We start from the raw sequence: 26,369 nt of genomic DNA, 5'->3' as shown, positions 1-26,369 counted from the left end.
TCTGCCAATTAGGCCAGCGTATTTTCTTGAATATTGGAGGCCTGTGCATAAAGCACTTCTAATTATCTTACCTTGTTTTACCACATTCCTGCTTTGTTACTTTAGCTTGAATTATTATTCGTTTTGTAGCTGGGTTCTCATGTTTGACTTATTTTCTTTTTATTTCATTATAGTAACATTTGCAGAGGTAAGGTTTTTATTGTTACAGGAGTAGATGGGCTCTAGTGCACTTTATTTTCTTTGCCACTTATCTTTCCCTTATTTCTATTAGTGGGTTGCTTAGCAATATTGACTCAGTTGCTGCCTCTCGCACAATGGAGGACTGCAAATGAATTCAAGTTGCCCGTCATATTCAGATCTAGGGGTATGCAGTTGATGCCTCTTGCACTTTGTGTACCCTAAGAAAAAGGCTTGTTTTTTATTCTATTGCCCCATCATTGCATTCACTTGCTTTTTAGAGTTGTGGCCTCGGTTGCCGCTTTTAACTACTGTAACTAATTGTTTTAGCTTTTAGGTCCACGTACTTTGCTATTTTAGCTTATATTTATATTTTTCTTTCATGGTAGTCACCTTTCAAGAGAGGGGCCTGTTCTTGTGGCAGGTGTAAAAAATCACCAGTTTGCTCTTTTTACTTTGCCCTTATTTCTTTTCTTTATTTCTGTTTCTTTATTGGATTGCTTAGCAACATTGACTCCACCTGCCAACTACGGCCCAACAAAGGCCTTGAAATGAAAGCTGGTTGTAAAGAAACAAGGGGACCCTGTAAGTCTGAAGGGACCAAGGGCATACAATCTTTTTGAAAGAAATAATGGTCCCTATCACATAATAATAGGCAATATTATACAGAACAACATAATCTGTGCAATTTTGCAATCAAAAAGAGATTGAGTTATTTGAAACAAGTAATCAAAAGGACAATTAATTCAATGAAGTGCAGTGGGTATAAAAACGGGGTTGGAAATCCCCAGATTTCCAGACCTCAGACATGAATTACTAATGCAGAGACTTGGCAACATTTACACATTTACATTAGTCACATTATAAAACACATCTTATGCTCCACATAAATCAAGTCAAAAGCAATTGGAGTCAAGATGCAGTGTGTTGACGAAGTTTCGATCCCCACTAGCATAGGGGGATCATCATCAGGACGGAAAACTTATGCCTGAGAAGAGACGCTATTGAAAAGCATGGATTAAATGGTGATAGTGGTCAGAGAAACTTTGGTTCTCTGACCACTATCACTTCGGCAGTAGAGTAAGGACTCACCCGTTATTGCAATATCGCCGGTTTCGGCAAGCCACATGGTTTATCCTCCTATGACCCTACACTCTTAGTCAGTGGCCATGTAATCCATGCTCATCGTCTCCATTGTATAATAGGTTGGAATAGGGCTGGCACCCTGACTCGACACCTGCTTACCAGATGGCGCTTTTCAATAGCGCCTCTTCTCAGGCATAATTTTTCTGTCCTGATGATGATCCCCCTAAATTATATTGGAGAACGTGCACATCTATAAAATGTACCAGAAGAGACACAAGGGACAGAGACACAAACATACATTTTGCCTATGAAAATGTGCAGCCCTAATGCTAAATGGTAAGGGAATGTGCCTAATTTACGCAGCAAGCAAACAGGTGCCGGAGGTACTAATATTAGGTTCCTTTGCAGTTGGTGTCTTGCACGTGGATGTGGACAGCACAGCTGTGGGCTCATCCTTTTTTTGCAACAGGTACACAGACACACTCAAAGAGTGTCACCCATGTCAGCGTGCACCAAAAATAATTTTTTATTCTATTTTTAAACTGTATATTTCTAGGGTTGGAATTCTGGGATGATACGTTTTTTGGGACACTATTTTTTTTAGGCTGAATTGTATTGCGAAACCTCTCTATGAAGAGCCGGGTGGTTGGACTTATGTTCGCAGTACTCCTATTCAGGGCTGCGTGATCTTCAGTAAACGCTGTGGGCTGTGACCTAGTTGTCACTTTCTGAGGTCCAGTGAAGGCCGTTGGGACAGACTTACACAGGGGTGTCACACTAAAGGCAAGCCTGCCTTCACACGGCTGTCCTGCCATGCTGCTTCTTTTGATTAAGAGAAGGTTTGCCTAACTTTCAGTTGTCAGTCTTAATAATATATGTTTTCCTGTTACTATAAGTGATAAACCAAGATTCACTCTGCTTCACTAAAACACACGGAGTATGCTTTCAATTAAAAAGCACAAAAGCTAAAGACACTGATCCAGTGATACACACTTTTCAAATAAAAAAATGGTGAATGTCCGACGAAGCCGAACGAGACACACTTCCTGTGAGAAGTCACTGCAGGAACATACACTGCGACTTCTCCATTTTAAGCACTGGAGAAAGGGACTGGGAGACAGCAGAAGCCTGCAGGGGCAGAGAGGCACCACCCTTCTCCTCGAATGTCCAGGGAGGGCGGGCAGAGGGGAGTGAAGCGGACAGGGCATCATGTGGCTAGAAAGGCATTCAAACAACGCCGTGACTGTTCCAGCACCGTTCTGCAGTGTGGAGCTGAAGGGAGAAAATGGAGTCTGATCATAGGGGAGGAGCGGCCATCTGGTGCTGTGAGAGAGTGCTAGCCGACCAAAAGAAACCATTAGTGAAATCGCCATGGGTGGGAACACACCGAAAGGAGGGACCAACATGGACAAACACCAATAACAGGCCAGAATTTCTGAATGCCACAGATAACAACCAGTGACATTTGGTGGGTGTTCCAAAAGCCCACCTAAGGCTCCATCTAAAAAGACATTTGATGATCCTTCCATTTCTAATAATTATAACCCAATTGCACTGTTACTTTGTGTGGAAAAAACTGCAGAAAGAGGATTCAGTAGTCAAAATACCAACTTCATCAATTACATCCTCTCTTTCAAGCAGCTCGGGAAGACTTTTGTGTTCAATACATAATTAAACTAGCCTTAGCAGCACACATGAACCAGCTCAGATTCATGCAACTCCAAGGAGAAATCACTAGCCATACTCAATAAGATCTATCATACCTTGTTGATACCTTGATCCATGTAATTCGTGCTATCAGATTTAACGAGAGTAGTGTCTGGAACAAAGCATTGGAGTGGTGTATTTCATTTTGAACAACTGTTTTCAAGCAGTTACCCTTCCTCCTGATCAATCAGCCTGCCTATCGCGTGAAATTCCACAAGGATCATTTTTTAATACCGCCCTATTCAATGTGCATGTGACTTCCCTGATGAAGCTTCTCAGGTCTTTTTTGCTTTCAGTTTATGATTCATGTGCCGGACACTCATATCATCCTAAGACTAGATAAAGACATAAGTGAAGTGTTATGCCTGTTTTTGAACTATGGCTAGATAGATAAATTGCAACAGTCTAAAATATTTGAAGAAGACCTAGAGGCTTTTTGCTGGCAGAACATATTTCATCTGGACCCCTGACTAGTCGCGACTGGTCACCGTCTGACCTCGGTTTTTGCCTTCAACTGGTCCTGTCAGTTTATAACTGGGGTTTATTTTGAGCAGAACTTTTCTTGCGCCACCCAAAGTTAAACATAATTTAATCAAGTTCACATTGTTAATGTTAGTATAAGTAAAAAAAATTTCATAACTGAATACAAATATATAAGGATCAATTAAGTTAATATATTTGAATTATTTTATTATTTACTTTGACGAGTTAATGTGCTGTTAAATGTTGTTTTATTACTTCCAGGTTAAAAATAAATATTATAAATAAATTCACATTTATATTATATATTAAAATATTTTTTTTTTAACTTTATTACATATGTTTATACTTTTTCAAAGGGAGATCTCCATCTCTATAGCGGAGGTCTCTCCCTTAGTGGTGGACTTGTCTGCCAATTAGGCCAGCGTATTTTCTTGAATATTGGAGGCCTGTGCATAAAGCACTTCTAATTATCTTACATTGTTTTACCACATTCCTGCTTTGTTACTTTAGCTTGAATTATTATTCGTTTTGTAGCTGGGTTCTCATGTTTGACTTATTTTCTTTTTATTTCATTATAGTAACATTTGCAGAGGTAAGGTTTTTATTGTTACAGGAGTAGATGGGCTCTAGTGCACTTTATTTTCTTTGCCACTTATCTTTCCCTTATTTCTATTAGTGGGTTGCTTAGCAATATTGACTCAGTTGCTGCCTCTCGCACAATGGAGGACTGCAAATGAATTCAAGTTGCCCGTCATATTCAGATCTAGGGGTATGCAGTTGATGCCTCTTGCACTTTGTGTACCCTAAGAAAAAGGCTTGTTTTTTATTCTATTGCCCCATCATTGCATTCACTTGCTTTTTAGAGTTGTGGCCTCGGTTGCCGCTTTTAACTACTGTAACTAATTGTTTTAGCTTTTAGGTCCACGTACTTTGCTATTTTAGCTTATATTTATATTTTTCTTTCATGGTAGCCACCTGTTCTTGTGGCAGGTGTAGAAAATCACCAGTTTGCTCTTTTTACTTTGCCCTTATTTCTTTTCTTTATTTCTGTTTCTTTATTGGATTGCTTAGCAACATTGACTCCACCTGCCAACTACGGCCCAACAAAGGCCTTGAAATGAAAGCTGGTTGTAAAGAAACAAGGGGACCCTGTAAGTCTGAAGGGACCAAGGGCATACAATCTTTTTGAAAGAAATAATGGTCCCTATCACATAATAATAGGCAATATTATACAGAACAACATAATCTGTGCAATTTTGCAATCAAAAAGAGATTGAGTTATTTGAAACAAGTAATCAAAAGGACAATTAATTCAATGAAGTGCAGTGGGTATAAAAACGGGGTTGGAAATCCCCAGATTTCCAGACCTCAGACATGAATTACTAATGCAGAGACTTGGCAACATTTACACATTTACATTAGTCACATTATAAAACACATCTTATGCTCCACATAAATCAAGTCAAAAGCAATTGGAGTCAAGATGCAGTGTGTTGACGAAGTTTCGATCCCCACTAGCATAGGGGGATCATCATCAGGACGGAAAACTTATGCCTGAGAAGAGACGCTATTGAAAAGCATGGATTAAATGGTGATAGTGGTCAGAGAAACTTTGGTTCTCTGACCACTATCACTTCGGCAGTAGAGTAAGGACTCACCCGTTATTGCAATATCGCCGGTTTCGGCAAGCCACATGGTTTATCCTCCTATGACCCTACACTCTTAGTCAGTGGCCATGTAATCCATGCTCATCGTCTCCATTGTATAATAGGTTGGAATAGGGCTGGCACCCTGACTCGACACCTGCTTACCAGATGGCGCTTTTCAATAGCGCCTCTTCTCAGGCATAATTTTTCTGTCCTGATGATGATCCCCCTAAATTATATTGGAGAACGTGCACATCTATAAAATGTACCAGAAGAGACACAAGGGACAGAGACACAAACATACATTTTGCCTATGAAAATGTGCAGCCCTAATGCTAAATGGTAAGGGAATGTGCCTAATTTACGCAGCAAGCAAACAGGTGCCGGAGGTACTAATATTAGGTTCCTTTGCAGTTGGTGTCTTGCACGTGGATGTGGACAGCACAGCTGTGGGCTCATCCTTTTTTTGCAACAGGTACACAGACACACTCAAAGAGTGTCACCCATGTCAGCGTGCACCAAAAATAATTTTTTATTCTATTTTTAAACTGTATATTTCTAGGGTTGGAATTCTGGGATGATACGTTTTTTGGGACACTATTTTTTTTAGGCTGAATTGTATTGCGAAACCTCTCTATGAAGAGCCGGGTGGTTGGACTTATGTTCGCAGTACTCCTATTCAGGGCTGCGTGATCTTCAGTAAACGCTGTGGGCTGTGACCTAGTTGTCACTTTCTGAGGTCCAGTGAAGGCCGTTGGGACAGACTTACACAGGGGTGTCACACTAAAGGCAAGCCTGCCTTCACACGGCTGTCCTGCCATGCTGCTTCTTTTGATTAAGAGAAGGTTTGCCTAACTTTCAGTTGTCAGTCTTAATAATATATGTTTTCCTGTTACTATAAGTGATAAACCAAGATTCACTCTGCTTCACTAAAACACACGGAGTATGCTTTCAATTAAAAAGCACAAAAGCTAAAGACACTGATCCAGTGATACACACTTTTCAAATAAAAAAATGGTGAATGTCCGACGAAGCCGAACGAGACACACTTCCTGTGAGAAGTCACTGCAGGAACATACACTGCGACTTCTCCATTTTAAGCACTAGAGAAAGGGACTGGGAGACAGCAGAAGCCTGCAGGGGCAGAGAGGCACCACCCTTCTCCTCGAATGTCCAGGGAGGGCGGGCAGAGGGGAGTGAAGCAGACAGGGCATCATGTGGCTAGAAAGGCATTCAAACAACGCCGTGACTGTTCCAGCACCGTTCTGCAGTGTGGAGCTGAAGGGAGAAAATGGAGTCTGTTCAGAGGGGAGGAGCGGCCATCTGGTGCTGTGAGAGAGTGCTAGCCGACCAAAAGAAACCATTAGTGAAATCGCCATGGGTGGGAACACACCGAAAGGAGGGACCAACATGGACAAACACCAATAACAGGCCAGAATTTCTGAATGCCACAGATAACAACCAGTGACATTTGGTGGGTGTTCCAAAAGCCCACCGAAGGCTCCATCTAAAAAGACATTTGATGATCCTTCCATTTCTAATAATTATAACCCAATTGCACTGTTACTTTGTGTGGAAAAAACTGCAGAAAGAGGATTCAGTAGTCAAAATACCAACTTCATCAATTACATCCTCTCTTTCAAGCAGCTCGGGAAGACTTTTGTGTTCAATACATAATTAAACTAGCCTTAGCAGCACACATGAACCAGCTCAGATTCATGCAACTCCAAGGAGAAATCACTAGCCATACTCAATAAGATCTATCATACCTTGTTGATACCTTGATCCATGTAATTCGTGCTATCAGATTTAACGAGAGTAGTGTCTGGAACAAAGCATTGGAGTGGTGTATTTCATTTTGAACAACTGTTTTCAAGCAGTTACCCTTCCTCCTGATCAATCAGCCTGCCTATCGCGTGAAATTCCACAAGGATCATTTTTTAATACCGCCCTATTCAATGTGCATGTGACTTCCCTGATGAAGCTTCTCAGGTCTTTTTTGCTTTCAGTTTATGATTCATGTGCCGGACACTCATATCATCCTAAGACTAGATAAAGACATAAGTGAAGTGTTATGCCTGTTTTTGAACTATGGCTAGATAGATAAATTGCAACAGTCTAAAATATTTGGAGAAGACCTAGAGGCTTTTTGCTGGCAGAACATATTTCATCTGGACCCCTGACTAGTCGCGACTGGTCACCGTCTGACCTCGGTTTTTGCCTTCAACTGGTCCTGTCAGTTTATAACTGGGGTTTATTTTGAGCAGAACTTTTCTTGCGCCACCCAAAGTACCAGAGTCACCTCAACCTACTTCTCCTACTAATTGGTCCTTTGGAAAATCCTCACTTTTCTTCCACCTTATCACAGTTTTTTGGAAATTAAGTAATTATAAACCCCCAAATAATACACTTTGGCAGCACCCTCTATCTTGGTCTTCAACTCTCCCAATTTCAACTTCTATGACTGATTCGGACTGCTGATTCTTCCCTTCTGCCGAACCTCCTTCTTCACGCTCCATTGCCTAAACTTCTCACTCTGCTCCACTTGTAACCAGAGGCCAAACTCTCCACCTTTAAAAACTATGTTTGTCATAAAGTTCTTTGTAAGAAGAGTTCAGAATCCATCAAGCAGCTTTTCTCCTAGTATTAGGCCACTCGCACCCTTCTTTCTTCTTGTGCCTGAGGGCTCAAAATAGCCAACTTTCATGGATCACACAGAACCAGTCAATCCTTCGTTACAGTAGACAGATCTCGGAACTCCCTGACTGCAGCACTCTGCAGGACTCTGTTCTATCAGCAATAGTCACCCCTGTTCACTTTCTAAAATGAAAAAATAAAAATTGTAAGCATGATCATTACACAAATCACCTGACTGCTTGGAGAAACAATCTTCTAAAGGAAATAGGAGGCAAAGGCGATATACCTCGTCTATGTTCCACTCCAAAGCTGAGTAGTTTCTTTCATCTTCTATGCATTAATCAGAATGTCTAATGGCAAAGACATACTAGATTGGAAAGGAAGCCAAACTTGGTTGACATTGCTCTACATGCCTTCCAGTTATTGCTCCAACAAGTAACAGAAAACAGACATGGTGAGGTACTAGAACCAGAAGAGAAAATATGTCATCAACTGCCACCTTTCAAACAGAATATAGGGAATGAGACACCACAACCTTTAAACAAACACTGAAAAGATTAAATAAGCACAACAGAGTATTATCAAAAGCTAGACACCCAACAGTTGTTGCCAGTGTGTCCTGTCTATAGACCTGATCAATGCGAACCAAGTCAGGATAGTCTCTATTTGGGTAGTAAGCTTGGAACTCTGCAAGCCTGGAATTGTTTAACATTGCAATATACCAGTGCAGTTAATAAAATAGTTCATAGATTTTACATTCCTACCTGTGAAGTCACACTTGTGAGCACTGCAAACATGAGTTACACTGGAAAAGGGGAACGTAATAAGTTTGTGAGTAGTGAGCTAATATTAACTTGTCATTATAAATCTGATCTATTACACTAATTGGGTAGAGGGTCCCTATTTTCGAATGTCTGACGTTACAATGCAAACATTTACAACGCATGCCTTTACAAAGCAGTTTTTACATCGCAACATCCACTACAACGCCTGATTTTACATTGCATGCCATCACAATGCATTTTTAGAAACTACATTTACAACACATTCCATTACATTGCATTCTACCACTACAACGCATACCATCACAACCCATACCATTACATTGCATATAAGGTAAGTGTTGGATAGTGTAGGGGTAAAAATTACTATTCCCACTCCAGTGAGTGCAATAGTAGGGTAAGTGTTGGATAGTGTAGGGGTAAAAAATACTATTCCCACTCCAGTGAGTGTAACAGTAGGGTAAGTGTTGGATAGTGTAGGGGTAAAAAATACTACTCCCACTCCAGTGAGTGCAACAGTAGGGTAAGTGTTGGATAATGTAAGGGTAAAAACAATGCGTTGTAATGGTGTGCGTTGTAATGGTATGAAGTTGTAGTGACATGCGTTGTAATGACATGCGTTGTAGTGACATGCAATGTAATGGCTGTGTTGTAATGGCATGCGATGTAAAGAATGTTGCACTGTAATGACTGTGCTGTAAAGGTAGTGCAATGTAATGACTGTGTTGTAAAGGTTATTTCCCCTATTTTCATAGTAAAAAAGGTTTGAAGCAGTGATGGACATGCAGCAGGGGTGTGGAGGGTTATAAAGAGATAGCGGTCTGATGACCTTTGTATTTCAAGGTTTGAAGCTATAAAAGATAAGATGATGTAAAATGGGCAGCAGTAAGTATAGGTGCTTAAAACAGTAAGTTATAAAGTAGTGCATCACTCCCAAGGGAATTGTAATGTTCGTTTGGTTAAGTGGCTGAATAACAGCAGAGACGATGGTAGGCCTCAGACAAGTCGGCGATCAGGACAAAACCAATCATTTAGTGTCCTGGAGAAATACTTGCAAATTATTTAATCACATTCAATTCGTGGGTATCGTTTTGTCGTGGATAAGAAAACAAGCATTTGCAATGCAATAGTGCATAATTTACGCGAGTTTAAGCTATTGGCATTGTAAATGACAATGCCTTTTATTTATGTTTTAAAAACGAAAAGAAAAATAAAAGGCATTGTTATTTGCAATGTCAATAGCTCAGACTCGCGTAAATGCGAGACCCATGGCATTGCAAATGCTTGTTTCTGCCTCCTTCCACCCTAACGTCCTGATCATGAGGGTCGAGGCTAAGGCAGCCTTCAGCTCTCAGCGCTTTACAAGCCACCATGTGTCTGCTTGAAAGTGTCATGAAATCAAGTTATGTCAACCCTGTTTGTCGTCATTCAAAGGGCCTTGGGAACTCTCAAAGATCTCCCAAGGTTTATCAATGGTTGACTCCTGTTTTTCTGTCAGACCTCAACTTCCACAAACAAGGAAAACATAATTGTGTCAACACTGCCTGCAAACGGAGAACAGCACAACACCCAACACTGAGCATGAAACACACATTATTGAAGGAAGAGGCCGCCAGTAGAGGAGCTCTCCCTGAGGATGCTCTAGCAAGCCACATTCTGCAGCCACTTTTGGGCAACAGGCTTAAACGACAAAGAGCCAATTGGCCCATGAAGTGCGTGGTTGAGGGAGTAAAGAAGGGGAAACTGTAGGGCAAAACAGAGATGAACGAGAAGAGAAAGTGATAGTCTCTCAAAGAATATGGGTCTTCTGGCACATCCTTCCATATTTGTTTAAGAAATATATATTGTAGATATTGTCAAGAGATATACATTGCACCAATATGACTCCTATGAAGTGTAGGAGGACACGGAGACCCCTGGGAGGGCGAGAGAAGCAGGTACCTATGGAGGTAGGGGTAGAAAGGAGCAGGTGAGAGAACTGAGAGCAAAGATGGAGACAAGAAAAGGGGAACTGAAGGAGGCACAAAGAGGGCGATATGAAGAGGGAAAACAGGATGATAGCAGGAGTGGAAGGAGTGCTAAGAGGTGGAGATCGCCCATGAATGATGGAGGTTGATATTAATTGACATCTGTCTGTATAGCGCATTGCTATCACTTGTGAGGCCTCGTAGAGCTCCACTACACGTTGTTCATCGGTCCACTTCAGAGAGCCCTGAGGAACCACAATGAACCAACAACTGCCGAATAGCTTCCGAAGGGAAAAAAACATATATATGTTTACACAGAACGTGCGTTGGTGCATCATGGACGTGCACAAGGCAGTGTGATGCGAGTGTGTGACACTGCAAAAAGGAATCCACTCCATGACATTTTTTATTCCGACAGCCAAGCAGCAGGTGCCTTGAGGCAGGCGTGCTTTAACTACGGAAACGCAGGAGTCACCAAGGATGGCAGATCAGCATTAAAATCATAAAAAAGTGTTACAGCACAGATGGAAACACCATCCACACTCTCACATCCCCGCGTCGCAGCAGACCTCTCTCGTTTCAAAACTCGGTTATCCGTGCGAATACGAGAGCTTCTCGTTGGGTATCAAGTGATGCGAGGGAGCCACTGCCATCATAATCATGCAAGTGGCACAAACGCCCCCGCCCTCCCCCTCCCAGAAAAAGTGTCATCTCACATTTACACTGAATGTGAGACCCCATCGCAGACGAGCTTATCCAATGACAAGTGCTCGCATCCCTCTCCGCATTTTCATTGAATAACCAGATTTCATCTCAACCTTCCAGTACAATATCGCAAGTATGCACCATGTGTTTATTTACCCTGCTCTGCCGGTGACTGTTTGAAGAGCCTGGGTAGACGTTCAGTAATCCACACTCTCTCATTGATATAATAACAAGCTTTTGCAATGCATTAGGACTGGCATGTAAGCGTAACCTATTGCATTGCAAATGGGCGGGTGAGAAGGCACGAACAACGGGACGGGGGGGTCTGAGAGGGCACGGACAGCGGGAGGGGGGGACACGGGAAGAAAATAGTGCTCACAACATAAAAAAACATACTGTGCAACACTCGAAGTAAAGGGGCCAGTACCCATGGAAGGATACAAATGACTACATGCTCTTCATGAGGAGGGACTAACAAGCCTAAAACCAATCGGAAGGCAGCATTTAGGACCTAAGCCAATGAAAAAGATGGGCGGGGAGTGGGCAGAGCTTCCACAAACCTTCCACACTATACTGAATAATGCATGCCTCGCAAAGCGAGCAGCGCATTCGCTGCAACGCTAGGCTCGACCCAAAAAGGGAGTCACTCACGTATGTAGATAAGAAGCATGTGTGCAAGGAATGGGGTAAAGAGTTGTTCTGATCTAATCACCAGAAAGAAAGAAATCTGTATCTGTCATAGGAGTACTCATAGTACAGAGACTTGGCTCTGTAATGTAATAAGTGGACAAAAGGGGCTAAATGTAAAATAAGGAAGGATGCCTCAAATTAGGTTTGGAGAGAGAGCAAGTGTCAGATCGCACCATTAGAGGAAAACAATCAAATTTGGTCCTATAAAGTTTCTATCCGGGAACAAACTTCTAAAATGAGAGCAGGAAATTCAGATGTCGATGACTTTAGGGAAGAGAAGAAATGACAAGTATGGAAGGGAACCTGAGGCTTACCACATAGTTGCGGCTGCAGCGTCTGTTTGCAGTCTGGTAAGATAGGGGCAGTGCTTTCATGCTAGCTCTGGAGACTGTTGGTTTCATGAATAGAAGTGGAAGCAACAGAACCAGTCATGGGTGTTGGCCTATGACGAAGGCGATGATTTAGCCATAACATGTTGTGCTGCCTGTAGGATGAGTCATAGACCATCTAGAGTTGAGCTGCCGTCTTGTAGTATGCACAGCTGAATGCATAGTTATCATTGTAATATTTGTATTGTTGGAATGTGGCAACGTCATATAAGATTAAGAGAATATTTATGAAATGAGATTTCTCAGTAGAATTTGTATAAAAAACGAAGTTTTCAGTTATAGGGATAATAATTGGTACTAAGTTGTTTTCTGACTGTAAACCATAGGCTCGATTTACATATTCAAATAATGCTAAACTACTGTTTTATCTTATTTGTTACAGAAAACACCAGATAGTTCAGATAACGTGGAGAGTGAAGAAAAACAAGAACTTTCAGAAAACAATGAAAAAGCAAGTGAAGAGAAAGAAGAAGAAATTGAAAAAACGGAGCCCTGCTCAGACCAATCTCCGAAAGGTAGGTGCTTTTTTATCAGCAGGCTTTAATGCAGGGTATGGCTTGGCCAGTTGCCACTTAAGGCATTGTCAGCAGGGTGTAACGGATTGCTTCTAGAAGCAAATGGGATTGACCCAGTGATGGTAAGCGGTGGAGTGAACATGTAAATCCTCTTAGGCATGAAAAACAATCCCTACATTTGTCCTGTCTATCACCCAACCGCAACATTCCACCATTTATCTGTAAAATATGGAGGGCACATAGAATTGAAACGTGATCATAACTTCTCTACCACTATTGTCTAGCCAATTAAGAGGAGAAATATCTTGGGGCTTCATTCCTTTGCTAACACGTATCAAGACAAAACAAAATGTGCCACATTTATGACCCTCAGGGTATGCGACTCGCAAATTGCGACTTTTAGCGACCCGCAATTTGCGAGTCGCAAACCCTGATGTACAACAGTGTCTCATATACTGATAGCGATTCCCAGATGGGTCCCAAGAAACCTGCCTCATTAATATTCATGAGGCAGTCGCAATTTGCGACCAATTGAGGATGGCCTTTACTCACAGGGACGGTGGCCTGCTGGAGTCAGCGGACCACCATGTCTGTAACTGCTTTTTAAATAAAGCAGTTTAAAAACAAAATGCAGCCTGTATTCCTTAAACGAAAATGGGATGTGTTTCACAAATAAAAATGAAAAGTTTTTTTACAGTGGGCAGTGGTTCGTGAGACCACTGCCTGCTCTGAAAATGTTTTGGTGCCCCTATTCACAAAGGGAAAGGTGTGCCTTGTGGACATCTAATCATTTGTGAATGGCTTACAACAAATTAAAAATTATTGGTAATCTGCAAATGTTTTTGCGACCACATTCCCGGTCGTAAAACATTCATACTAACCAGTGCAACTCACTATTGGGAAGGGACGCCCTTTACACTCCCCTTCCAAATAACGACTCTCAAACCTTATTTTGCGAGTCGGTAAAAGGTTATGGACTAGCAAAATAGGATTTGTACATAGGAAAATGCATTTTACCGGTCGCAAACGGCCCGATGGGCTGCTGGCAACCGGTAAGATGCGTCATACATCTGGCCCAAGATCCTTTGTTCCCCGTTTTATGCTCCGGTTTGACAGCTCAGCTGGCGCCAGAAAATTCTGTGAGCAGCACTAGAGAGGGGTTTTTGCTTCATCCACATGTTGGGAGCCAGGCTTACATGTTTTGATTAGGCAGAAGTTGTGTGCTTCCACAGTGCTTGCCATCCACAGCTGTTATCATTTTGTTTATTTACCTGCCCTAAGCCTGAACACACACGACATTGGAATGCTATAGTGTCTTAGATAACTTGATCATTTATGTTGGTTTTCTCTGGCAATAGCACAGATTTGAGGAGGGCAGTCATTAAACTACATGGATTTTTAGGTGTTCTTTGACAGTGCAACTGTCACTTGCCCCCTTAACCAACACCAATATGCTTCCACACAAATACATATCTAGTCCCATGCTATTTACTTGTAAATCTTCACATTGCCATACAACATTCCATTGTAAATTCCTGTTCTGACTCTGGGGGCATATGTACAAGCCGCTATCCCCATCACAACGTCGCTTTCAGTGACGTTGTGACGGCGATAGGGGCCTCGCCTTATTTACAAGACAACGTTAAGCCACTTAGCGTGAAAGGGGAGGGCAATGGGTGTTGCTGTGGGCGTTCCACCACAATACCCATTGATTCTGACACTACCTACTATTTACAAGGGCAGTGTAAATAGGAGGCAGAGCCAAAATTAAGACCAGGGAAAACCTGGTCTTAACTTGGCAAAGTGAGGAGAAATGTTTAATTTCTCCTAGTTTTTGCTGTTTTCATGTGTGCTGCATTGTGCAGCACACATGAAACACAGCAAAAGGCCAATGATTGTTTATGTACTGGAAGGTACCCCTTCCTGCACATAAATAATATATTTTTTTAATGCCGTTTTGCAACTTCTGTGTGTGCTACATGTTCCCCTGCATGCAGACACCCTTGCACTATGGTGCAACGGTGCCTGCGTTGGCGCTGAGCTGCTAAACTTAGTGCCATCGCAGGGGGAATCACAAGGCTGCACCATATTCTTGTAAAAATGGTGCAGCCCTGCGTTTCAGAAGTGGCGGAGCGTGTCGTTAAGCCTAGGAGCCTAACAACACGCTCCTCCACTTTCCTTGTACATATGGCCCTCTGTTCCTAATCTGTGCTTAGGGTGCTTGAAGCCCTCTCTTGACTACACTGATTTCTTGTATGAACAATGTGGACGTACCCACTGGAAGAGAAGCAGGTTTTTGGACTCACTGTGATTCCAAAACCCTGCTTCTCTTCCTGTGGGTACGTCCACATTGTTTATACATTGAATTTGGGGATAAGGACGTCCCTTCACCTTTCCTCGCTCTCCCCCCATTCTTGTTTTACACTGATTTCTTGCCCAGTTAACTGGTGACATTGATTAAATCAGACACTCAGTATATTTTATTTGCATGTAAATATACAGGCTTTGGTGGGGATGGGACTTGTGATACAATTTTAAAAATATATATTTAGAAACTAAATGTAAGGAGTTTCCCAATATGCGATTTTAGTGAGACTGTCTCATTTAAATCACAGTTATGAACGCTTTGAATTAAGGTCAATACTACTACAATATCTTTGTAAAGAGGGTTCTGTTGCCTGTAGCGCCATAAATTAGAAATGAAAAATACTTTTTTTTTTCAAAATTAAATGTAATCATATTTTGATGGTGCATTACCTCTCCCAGCAGGGAGCCCAGGTACTAAAGAAAGATTTTGTTATTGGGTGTCATTCTAAATATAAGCCCTATATGCATATTTGCATGTATGAACATAAGGCTATTTATCTAGCACTGGATGAAACATGTCAGGTGCACGTTCACGTTCAAGTGGAAAGACAGGGAACACATCAGGCAACAGCTTTAACCATTTCCAAAAGAGAAGGTTATTGCAACGTTTGATTAAATCAGTGCGATGTGAGTCTGTGAGTCTGAAAGCAATGGGCGGCGATTCAAGAGGCACTCAACAGTTTTGTTGAGCCTACAGACAGTGCTTAATTTGAGGCAGTGGTTTCCAGTGCTCAGCACTGGCACCTAATTGGTTTCTTGTGCTCGGCACCAGCACTTAATTGTCAACACCGCACCCATGACAGTCTGCCACCATTGGCGCTTCTCGTCTAATTTAGAGATAAGTAGAACAATGGTTGTTTATAAATACAATATACATAAAAAATTACCAATACCTTCCTCCCCAGGCATTCCTTTAGCTTTGGGGACCTGGAATAATCTGAAATGTCGCATTTGCAGGCGAGAGAGATGGTCAATGGTTGTTTTGGCAGAGATGGCAGGGGTGATGGGTGGTGCAAGCTACAGTGGCCTCCTGATCAGGGCCCTGGCACTTATTATTTCACAAATTAAGCACTGCCCACAGAGATGAGAGCTTATTTTATTTTGGCTGTGATAGCTGCTCCTAACTTCCTCAGTGTGAAGCCTTGTTGGAAGCGATCAATAAAATGATGGCCTATAAACATTAAGAACCGAGATTCCAGTGAGTAGTCAAAAAAATAAAATACCCCCACTTTGAACCCTATCCCATGTAGCTCTGAGTGAATGAATGAGCTATGATGGTCAATATGTTAAGCCTAGTAAATGTACAGTTACCTTCACATTATTATACGTCATTACTCTGTCTATAATGTTTTTGTAAAACAATATTTGGGAGTTGATATTCTAGCTACAATTTTGGTGTAACAATATATTTCAAACTTGATATTGTGGTAATATACATACCATCACTGCGATTGTTCCTGGCACTGATCCAGAATGCATTTCAAATGCAAACTTTCACTTGTGGCAGATGTGTTTGTTGAACACAACATTGAATTTTGATCCAGCACAGTACTTTTTTTATGAATTAGAGCATGCACAAAATGTATGTTTTTCCCCAATTTCCTCTAGTGAAGACCCAGAAAATCAGTCTGTGAATGTGAAGACCTGAGATCATTCCAATCTCAAAGAAAGAATGTGTTTTCGATCTCAAGATCTTTAGAAAAATAAACCTGAACTTGGCCACAGATTAAAACAAATCATGAGATGTATCTATGAAATGTAAAATATGATAATCATTATTGTGCCTTTATATATTATATCTGACTCTAGTAGCTGACATAGTTCAAGATAAAGAAGCGCCTTTAGAATCATCTACATTGGATAGTGGTCAAACAAAGCCTGAAGACAGTGAGCCTAAGACAGGTAAGTTGGCCGACAAGTATGTGAATGTCCAGTGACTCCAACCAGATTACCTGTCGTTCTTTTTGCAGAGGAACCCTCCTCAAACACAATTTATATAATGGAATGTCTGTACCCTTCCAGAACCAAGAAAATCATATTCCTAGACATTTCTACCTACGGCAAACACAACTAACATACCTCTCTCTTTCTCTGTGAGTACCTGCAATATCTCCCACCTCTCTCCATCCCAACAAGCTTCAATTTAGCAAGACTTACCACTTCATTCATCCCTGTGCTTTGATAAAACCCTAATCCTCCCTTGCATAACTGAGTCCAGTGTTTGGCTTTATTCTCTCCTCCATGTGTGCTTAAAGAATTGTGTTCTTTGAGTTGATTTTTATTTTCTAAAACGTTTTAAATACACTGTACCTTGTCTGAACTATAGGAAACTTGTCAACATATTACACATGAGAATTTCAAGAAAGGGGAGGTTTCATGACGGGTCACTATTTATAAAGCTCAGAAATAACATTTTTACGATTTAGCTAGTCTAGAAATTACTTTTTATTAAATACCTGCCTTCAGTTCAGGTGCTATCTACTACATTATTTCCCATATTGTTTGCATATTGCCAAAATGAGAAAGTCTTATTTCAATAGTCAATTGATTTTAAAGCAATATAATTATTTAGAAAAACATAACTCCAGTGGTAATGTATAGATGTTTGCAGAATGCCCACCAGAAATGTAAGGTCTTCAAATTGTGTCAATACTAGAATTGAGGTGTAGTGTCTAAAAAAAATTGAGGCCAAGTTGCTCGACACATGTTCACATTTTTATAGCCCTTTTCATCTTCAAGAGCGTAACTTAGACTGGTTTGGGGAAGCACTCAGCAGTCTGCATATCGAACAATTTTGGAAAGAAGTTGAGTCTTTCTTGCTAGCTTTAGCAATATCAACATAATCTTTGACATTAAACATTTACATATGCAAAGGTTTCAGGAGATGGCATTTACACTCTTTCTTTGTGTGGGTGGGTGGATTCACTGAGCAATGGGAAAAGCTTCATTTCTAGGGGTTTGCAGTGATTACTGAAAACCAGCAACACGTATGGTGTCCGTTTGAGGCTGGACTAGGGGAAGACCATATGGAACATGAATGAGTATTGGATATTGTTTTTTCAGGTAGTTGTATTTATGGGGAACTGGAATACACCAAAATTGAGTATCTTGTCCCATTCGTTGGCCCATTATGACACTATAGCATCCAAATTCATGAAATTTAAGAATAATGCCAAGCTAGAATTTGACAACTCAACCGCATTGTCCACCAGATCTTTTGAACTATAGTCAAACATGTTAGAGAGACTGTTTGAAACCAATAGCACCAACACTGAGATTCCAGATATATGTGTCTGTTAAAAGACCTCTTGATAAAGGAGGGAGTGATGTTTATATGCTTCTTGAGTCATGGACGTTAGGTCAAAATATCTTAAGAATGCTATTTTGATGCCATACCTGTGCAAAGACACTTTTCATATGGGAGATTTAGAAATTGATGTGTATTTTATTGACCTCTCTGCAGTTGTTTACTGGTTTGTTTGTAGTGCTACCAATTTTGATCAGGATTCCGTCTCTCTAACAACATTTCGAGTCAAGGAATTAATTCACTATTGTTAGAACTCCTTGCGTCGGGGGAGACGATGCGTCGCGCCTCAATGCTTGCGCAGAGTAGGGGATGCGTCTTGGTCCTTACCGGAGAGGAGGTGATGGGTTGATTCTCGTACTGCATTCCGGTTACGATGCGACAAGATGGCACCTCGATGCAATGCGACAATCCGGTGCGCCCTTGATGCGACGAGGTAAAGACGATGCGTGCACGCCCGCCGGCCGTACGGGGAACTCTGTAACTTTGGAGCTGCGACAGGCCCTGCGACACGCTTCTCCGGTGATGAGACGGTGACCTCTGCGGCGGCGACACGCTTCTGCGGTGATGCGTCGGGTAACAGCTTTGACGAAGGCACGCTTCTCCGGAGATGCAATGGCAACAGCTGCAACTGCAAGGCGCTTCTTCTCGTTGAGTCGCGCTTCCAGCTCCCAGTGACACGCAGGCTTCTGCAGACAGAATTCCCAGCACAAAATTCAGAGGGGAGCTGGTGTTGAAGTCTGTTGTCCCTGAGACTTCAGCAGGCGGCAAGCACAAGTTCAAGCCCTTGGAGTAATAATCTGCAAGATGATGAAAGTTCTTTGAATGTTCCTTCTCCTCTCCTTGGCACTGAAGACACAACTGTAGGCCAACCCAGCAACACAGCACACTGGCAGGGGGGCAGTCCAACTCCTACAGCTTCCCTGGAGCTTCTCCTTGGCAGAGGTTCGTCTTGTTGTTCCAGAAGTGATCTAAAGTCTTGGGGTCTGGGTCCCCATATTTATACTACTAAATCCTTTGTCCTCTGAAGGCAGAGGGGCCTGTACCTAGTCCAAACCAGTTCTGTACAGTCCTGGAGCACTTTGTTTACAGGACTCCTTCTGTTCTTTGACAGGGTGGGCCCGGGACATCAGACGCACCACAGGAGGTGGAGCCAGCATTGTGGAAGGCAGGAAAACCCTATTCAGACCCAGGTGCGACTCCTCCCACCACTCTACAAGCAGATAGGTCTATTCAGCCCTGTCTCCTGGACTCCCCCAGCCCCTGTCACTCACAAAGCCAGACGCACAATACACAAACTAGCAGAGGCAGGCTGGATGGTTAGGTAAGAAAATATCTACTTTATAAAAGTGGTATTTTCAAACACAGAATGTGAAAACCAACTTCACTAAAAGATGTATTTTATCATTCTGAGTTCAGACACACTAAACTCGAATTTCTACCATGTTCCCTGGGTCAGTTAGGATTATAAGGTGTTATAATCAAACTGCCCATTCTGGCCTATGGGGACTGGTAGCCTTGCAATAGTGAAAAACAAAAATGGCTGTAATTCACTATTAGGACATGCCACACATACCAGGGCATGTCCTACCTTATACTTACAATGCACCCTGCCCTTGGGCCTACCTTAGGGGTGTCTGATATGAAGAAAAGGGAAGGTTTAGGGACTGGTAAGTGGATGCACTTACCCAGTCAGCATGGCAGTACTAGACTGCACAAAGGCTCTGCAATGGCAGGCCTGAGACACACTTTACAGGCTGCTTCTGTGGGTGGCACAACCAGTGCTGCAATCCCACCAGCAGCATTTGATTTACAGGCCCTGGGCACACATGGTGCACTATACTAGGGTCTGGCAAGTAAATCAAATAAGCCAATCATGGAGTCACTAATCCATAACAACAATTTACATTAGAGAGCATATGCACTTTAGCACCGATCAACAGTGGTAAAGTGCCCAGCCAACAACAGGTCAGAAAAAATACAGGAGGAAGGCAAAAAGCTCAGGGATGACCCTGCAAAAAGGGCCAAGTCCAACAACTATGATACATTTTGTAAACACATTCCTATTTTGTATTATAGACAACACAGTGAATCACACTTTGCAGTTCACTGTTAGTACTCATGAGCACAACAGTGTTATGAATTAACTTTGGTACATAACAAACAGTGCAAAGATAAGTAATTGCTTGGGTCCGACAACATTAATCTGTACATTAGTTGCACACTGGAGGTAGCAATCCCAGGCAATTGCAGGTCTATTATCAGTTTGTTTTTCTTTTTCAATAATCCACTGTGTTTGAATGTAGTTAACACACAGGGATCAAGGTGTCCACTTTAGCTCTCAGTGAGTCTGCTATTGATTCCAAACTTCTTATTTAATACAACTCATTCCAAATATCTCATTGAGGGGATTCAAGGTTTCACTCTGCTATTAACTAAAATGTTGTGCCTTCCTCATTCAGATATAAATTTTATTTCCATCTATATGATCTCTGGAACTAGATGCTAAAAGCTCTTAAAACAAGGTCACTAAATAAGTTGAACTCTTTCATTTAAGGTATGGTTTAATTGTTGACAAACTCAGTGCAGAGGTTCATTCATCGTACAGCAGATTTTGGTATAAACCATACAAGGGACCCCATTCACAAAGAGATTTTCAAATGTAAATGTATGTGTAGGGCCAAAAACAACCTCCATGTGTGGCGGTCAGCAATTTACAAAAGGAATTCCTATCAGGTATAAATGTTTTTACCACCATGGATTTCTTCTCCACAAGTACAGAGAAATCTGTAGTAGTAAATTACACACAAAAGGTGGGAAGTGAGTGTTACAATATATGGTTTGTATTGGAAGCTTGGGAACATGTCAAACGTATGTTTGTGAGCATTCACAAACTCCAATCATCTGACCCCTTTCACCCTTGAAATCATCAGAAATGTACTTCAGCACTGGGCTGGAGTAACTCACTTACCAGGAGAATAGATTATCCCCCAATATGGTCAGAAAAATGTTTTCCCTAAGAAAATATGTACATTTGCACATTCCATCTGTGTTATGCACATTTCTGCACAGGAAGAATACAAGCCTGCGTGACATGTCACATGATAGAACGAGAGGTGCGACTGGAAACCTGCACCTGACACAGCTTTCTGGGTGTACATCTGGAAACGTTTGTGAATTGTAAAAAAATGTAAAAGTACATTAATGCAGAGATGTAAATCTCCGCCTATACATTTATGTATTTTTCAAGATTGAGGACAAAAGTTTTGAAAATTGTATTGCTTTTGTTGATCAAATAATGTTTCCAAATATTTATTTTTCTGGTAGTGGTGGAAGAGACAAAATCTGAAGAGAAGGAACATGTTGAGCCTCAGCAGAATGGAGACAAGGAGGAAGATGAAGAGGGGAAAAAAGAAGACAAAGCAGACAAATTTAAATTCATGTTCAACATCGCAGATGGTGGCTTCACAGGTTGTAGTCCATGAACGTTTGAATGTGTGTGCAGTTCACTTACATTCCATCCTTCACATTTTACCTGCCTAGGTACAGGTTAAAATACCCATTGTTTGAGTTAATGTAATGTGGAGAGATATAATCAGATTCAGGGGACTGATTCACAAAATGACAGACCTTATATCCATGACAGATAGATCAATTGATTTGAGAAGTAATAGTCTTTAATTATCCAGTGTGTGGAATAATTCATTGACCTCATACGTGTTCAAAATGCAAGGTAAGCAATATAAATCTCAGGAGGAAAGCAGTAATTCGACAAAGTAAAATTAACCTAATCTTATTACTATGAGTTACTGTGGCACAGCGTAGAATCAAAGGCACAGCAAATTCTCAATGGATGAACATCAGTTATATTCAAATATTTCAATATGAATGACCATATCTTACAAATTAAACCTAAAGTTTTTAGCTGGAACTATTTTTAATCTTGGATCTACAAATTTAGAAGCATACCTGAAAATACAAAAAGAAGAGAATCAGGCATTGTATAGTGCAAATTGAAGAACATGTCAGCGACACATTAATTCAAACTTATATGGACATGCACAGAGATGCTCAGAGGGGGCGCATTCACCTTTCTTTTTAGCTGCTTTAAGTAACTTGCCAGATATTTAAGGCTAAATGATCATTGTTAGAAATGGGGGTCTCTAGTTGGCAATGGCTGGCCACTGTCCAAGTAGGGACCCTTCTTCCTAAGTCAGAGTAAGCAGCCTACACCCTTTGATAACCCCTGCTCAACCCTGTGGTAACGTAGCACGAGCAGCTAGGCCTATCTCAGAGGCAGTGTGTGAAGCATTTATGACCATACATAGTAATACAATGAGGAACACTACAAATGGACACCACTCAAGTAGTTATAAAAAATAGGTATATTTATACAGACTTAATCACAAGACCAATAACAGTAAAAATCCACAATACTAGAAAAATATGGTTACTTTAAAAATGCTGCAAAAATAGTTCAAGGTGCGCAAAATGATGTTCAGTTCAATGCAGTGGTCTCTGCAACCCTTTTACTCACAAGGTATCTGGATTCTGTAGCAAAGCAACAAAAATGTCACTAAGGAGTTGTAGCGATAAATTTCCTCACGCTAACCAGCGATGCGTTCAATCCTTACCGCAAGGGAGGATGATGCGCTGGGTTGCGGGCAGGACAAAGCGACAAACTTCTTCACGCTAAGCCGGTGATGCGATAAAATCCTTGCCGCTAAGGGAGGATGATGCACCGAGCCTGTTGCGTGTGCGATCTTGCTGCGATAGAAGAAAATGGCGCACCGCGAGGGAGCGACGATCCTGATGCGATGCGGGGAAAATGGCGAACGCTCGGGGTCCGCGCTGCAATGAGCTTGGTGCGATGATTCTGGGTTAGCGAGCGCTTTGGGGCATGCTAACAAACAATGCGACAATCCTTGGGTTTAGCGAGCGTTTTCAGGCCCGTCGTCCGGCAATTCAATAACTTGGGTTAGCGAGCGTTTTCTGACCCGCTGACAGGCTCTGCCACCTCATGGACGCACCAATCAGTGACACCAGGCATCAGGAAAAAAAATCAGGAAATTGTCCCAACAGCTGGTGGCAATCTCTCTGCTGCTCAGGGGTCAGTGTGGTGGAGAGGACCACACCCTCCACTGACCCATCCTTCTCTCCTGCACACAGGAGGTCAGGAAGAGGCTCACTCTCCTCCTCCATCCCTGCATCTGTGGCAAGAAGCATGCCCACTTCAGACCTCTCAAAGTGGGGCTTTAGGCGATTCACATGCAGGACCCGCAGGGGGTTCCTGGGAGATTTAAAGTCCACCAAATAGGTAACTTGACTTTTGCGCTCCACCACCTCAAATGGACCGGTCCACTTATCTTGGAGCGCACAAGCCTCCACTGGGCCAGTACCCAAACCTTCTGACCAGGTTGAAATTCGACCAGAGTGGTATTCTGGTTGTGCCAACGTTACATCTCCTCCTGGCTGGCTTCCAGATTTGCCTCATTTTTCTGAAACGCCGAGTCTGGTTCCTGAAGGCCAGGATGTAGCTAAATACATCCTGGGGAGATTTCCTGGGAGATTGCTCCCAGCCTTCCTTGACCAGACTCAGAGGCCCTCTTACCGGATGGCCATAGAGCAGTTCAAAGGGACTGAACCCTAAGGACTTCTGTGGCACCTCACGGTATGCAAACAACAAGCATGGCAAGAGGACGTCCCACTTATGCCTCAGGGGCTCTTCCAGGCCCATGATCATGCCCTTCAAGGTCCGGTTGAACCTTTCAACCAGACCGTTACCTTGGGGGTGGTAAGGAGTGGTGAACTTGTAAGTTACCCCACACTCCTTCCACAGAGACTTCATATACTGTGAGATGAAGTTGGTCCCCCTGTCGCTCACCACCTCTCTGGGGAACCCCACACGGGAGAAGATCCCCATCAGTGCACGTCCCACCACGGGGGCCGTCACTGTCCTGAGCGGGATGGCTTCAGGGTACCGGGTGGCATGGTCCACCAAAACCAGGATGTACCTGTTGCCCATGGCTGTCTTGGGGTCCAGAGGCCCCACAATGTCAATGCCCACTCGCTCGAATGGGGTACTAACAACTGGAAAGGGCTGGAGTGGGGCTTTGATCTTCCCCCCACTCTTCCCACTTGCCTGGCAAGTCTCACAGGTCCTACAGTATGTATCTGAGCTTTTGCGCATCTGGGGCCAATAAAAGTGGGTGACCAGCCTCTCAAAGGTCTTGGTCTGCCCCAGATGTCCTGCCAATGGAATGTCATGAGCCAACCCCAGTAGGAAGGCTCTGAAGTACTCGGGTACCACCAGCACACGGGCTGACCCTAGCTCAGCAGCCTTAGGCTCGCTATACAGGAGACTGTTCTCCCAATAAATCAGTTGTGAACCAGACATATCACCTGCTGCCTGGGCTGCAGCCTCAAGAGAAGGGCAAATTCTCTGCTGCTCACAAAACTCCTCCCTGGTGGGCCCTCCTTCCTGCTGCCACTGGGTCAGCTCAGGTAGGTCCCCAAGGTCGGTACTCTGCTCCCCGGTAGGCTCCAGGGCATCCCCCTCAGGGTCTGCTCCCTCCTGGGCCGTGAGAACCAAGGGGGCCGGCTTCCCACGCCCCCTGCCCCTTCTCTCTAAGGCAGGGACCTGGGCCATACTCTCAGTCTCCAGGTCTTTCTCAACACCCTTCATGGCTGCCATGGACCGAGTGGTAGCACACGCCCACTCAGGCAGACCCAACATTTGTAAGTGAGCTCTCCTCTCCACCGTAGCCCACGGTGAATTCTCTAAATCATTGCCCAACAGACAGTCCACAGGCATGGCGGGCCTCACAGCCACCTGAAGAGTTCCTGAGACCCCTCCCCCCCCCCCACTCAAAGGGAACCTGAGCCGCCTCACATTGGCTCTCTGTGTTGTCTGCAGACACTACTGGGTAGAATGCATGGAGCACAATCTGCTCTTTGGACACCAACCGGGAGCTGACAGCGGTTACACTGGCTCCTGTGTCCCTCAGAGCCTCCACTCTATGGCCATTGATGGTTGCCCACTGCCTGTACTTTTTAGTGTTATCAGGCAGTGCAGGCTTAGGAACCATCTCAAAGTCTTCTAGTGAGACAAGGGTCAATTCTACGGGGTCCCTCCCACCTTGGGCATCCATCTCCTCCTCCCCCAGGGCTACACTAGCAAGCTGGCGGGGCGGTGCACGGGTTGGTGCAGTAGTATCCCTTTGGGGACACTGGGCATCAAAGTACTTGTGACCCACCTGGCCACACTTAAAACAAGTAGGGGGCCCCCTCTGAACAGACCTACCTGTTGGGGGCATTGGCTTTTTATCCTGGGGAGGCTGGGACACCACTGCCTGGCTCCCTGGGGAATTATTTTGGGGCCCTCTGAGGAACTCCCTTGGTTTACCCCTGTCCCCCCCACCTCTCTGCGGGGGACCCTGCCCACGTTTGGCGAAGTCTCCCACTGGACCCTTGCGAACCCGGGTGCTCACCCAGCGGTCCGCCTCCTCAGCAAGCTTCCTAGGGTTAGTTAGCTTGCAATCTATCAGATGCTGGCGTAGCTCAGGAAAACAATTACTAGAGAAATGCTCCCATGCAATCAAATCATTCAGTTGCTCAAAAGTTGCTACTTTACTACCTTTTACCCAGCGCTCCATTGCTCTGCCAAAAAAAGACACATATTCAACCCACGTGGTACCCTCTAACTTCTTGCAGGTTCTAAATCTCTGCCTGTACATTTCAGGGGTCAAACCATAGCGGGTAATCAAAGCTTCCTTCATGTGGGCATAAACCATCCTACTTTCTGGGGGCAGGTCCAACAAGGTATCCCTCCACTCACTCACAAAGCGTCCCCACAACCCCGCTCCCCAATCCTTCTCAGGGACCCGGTGGGACACCATAGCTAATTCATAAGCT

The 26,369-nt window shown here is 43.1% G+C and overlaps 1 protein-coding gene across 1 annotated transcript in view; it reads left to right on the top strand.

Annotated features, from left to right (window-relative positions):
- The window catches only part of CHD5 (chromodomain helicase DNA binding protein 5), a 568,616-nt gene that overhangs the window by 406,797 nt on the left and 135,450 nt on the right, over positions 1-26,369 (top strand). Inside the window, exons 32-34 of the mRNA XM_085624078.1 lie at positions 12,652-12,784; positions 16,961-17,053; positions 21,783-21,926. Coding sequence (XP_085480204.1) covers positions 12,652-12,784; positions 16,961-17,053; positions 21,783-21,926 — 370 coding nt within the window. The remainder of the gene's footprint in view (positions 1-12,651; positions 12,785-16,960; positions 17,054-21,782; positions 21,927-26,369) is intronic.

This window comes from Triturus cristatus, chromosome 1_2, assembly GCF_964204655.1.
Source record: "Triturus cristatus chromosome 1_2, aTriCri1.1, whole genome shotgun sequence".
NCBI classification, from domain to species: Eukaryota; Metazoa; Chordata; class Amphibia; order Caudata; family Salamandridae; genus Triturus; species Triturus cristatus.
This window is presented reverse-complemented; position numbering and strand designations above follow the sequence as displayed.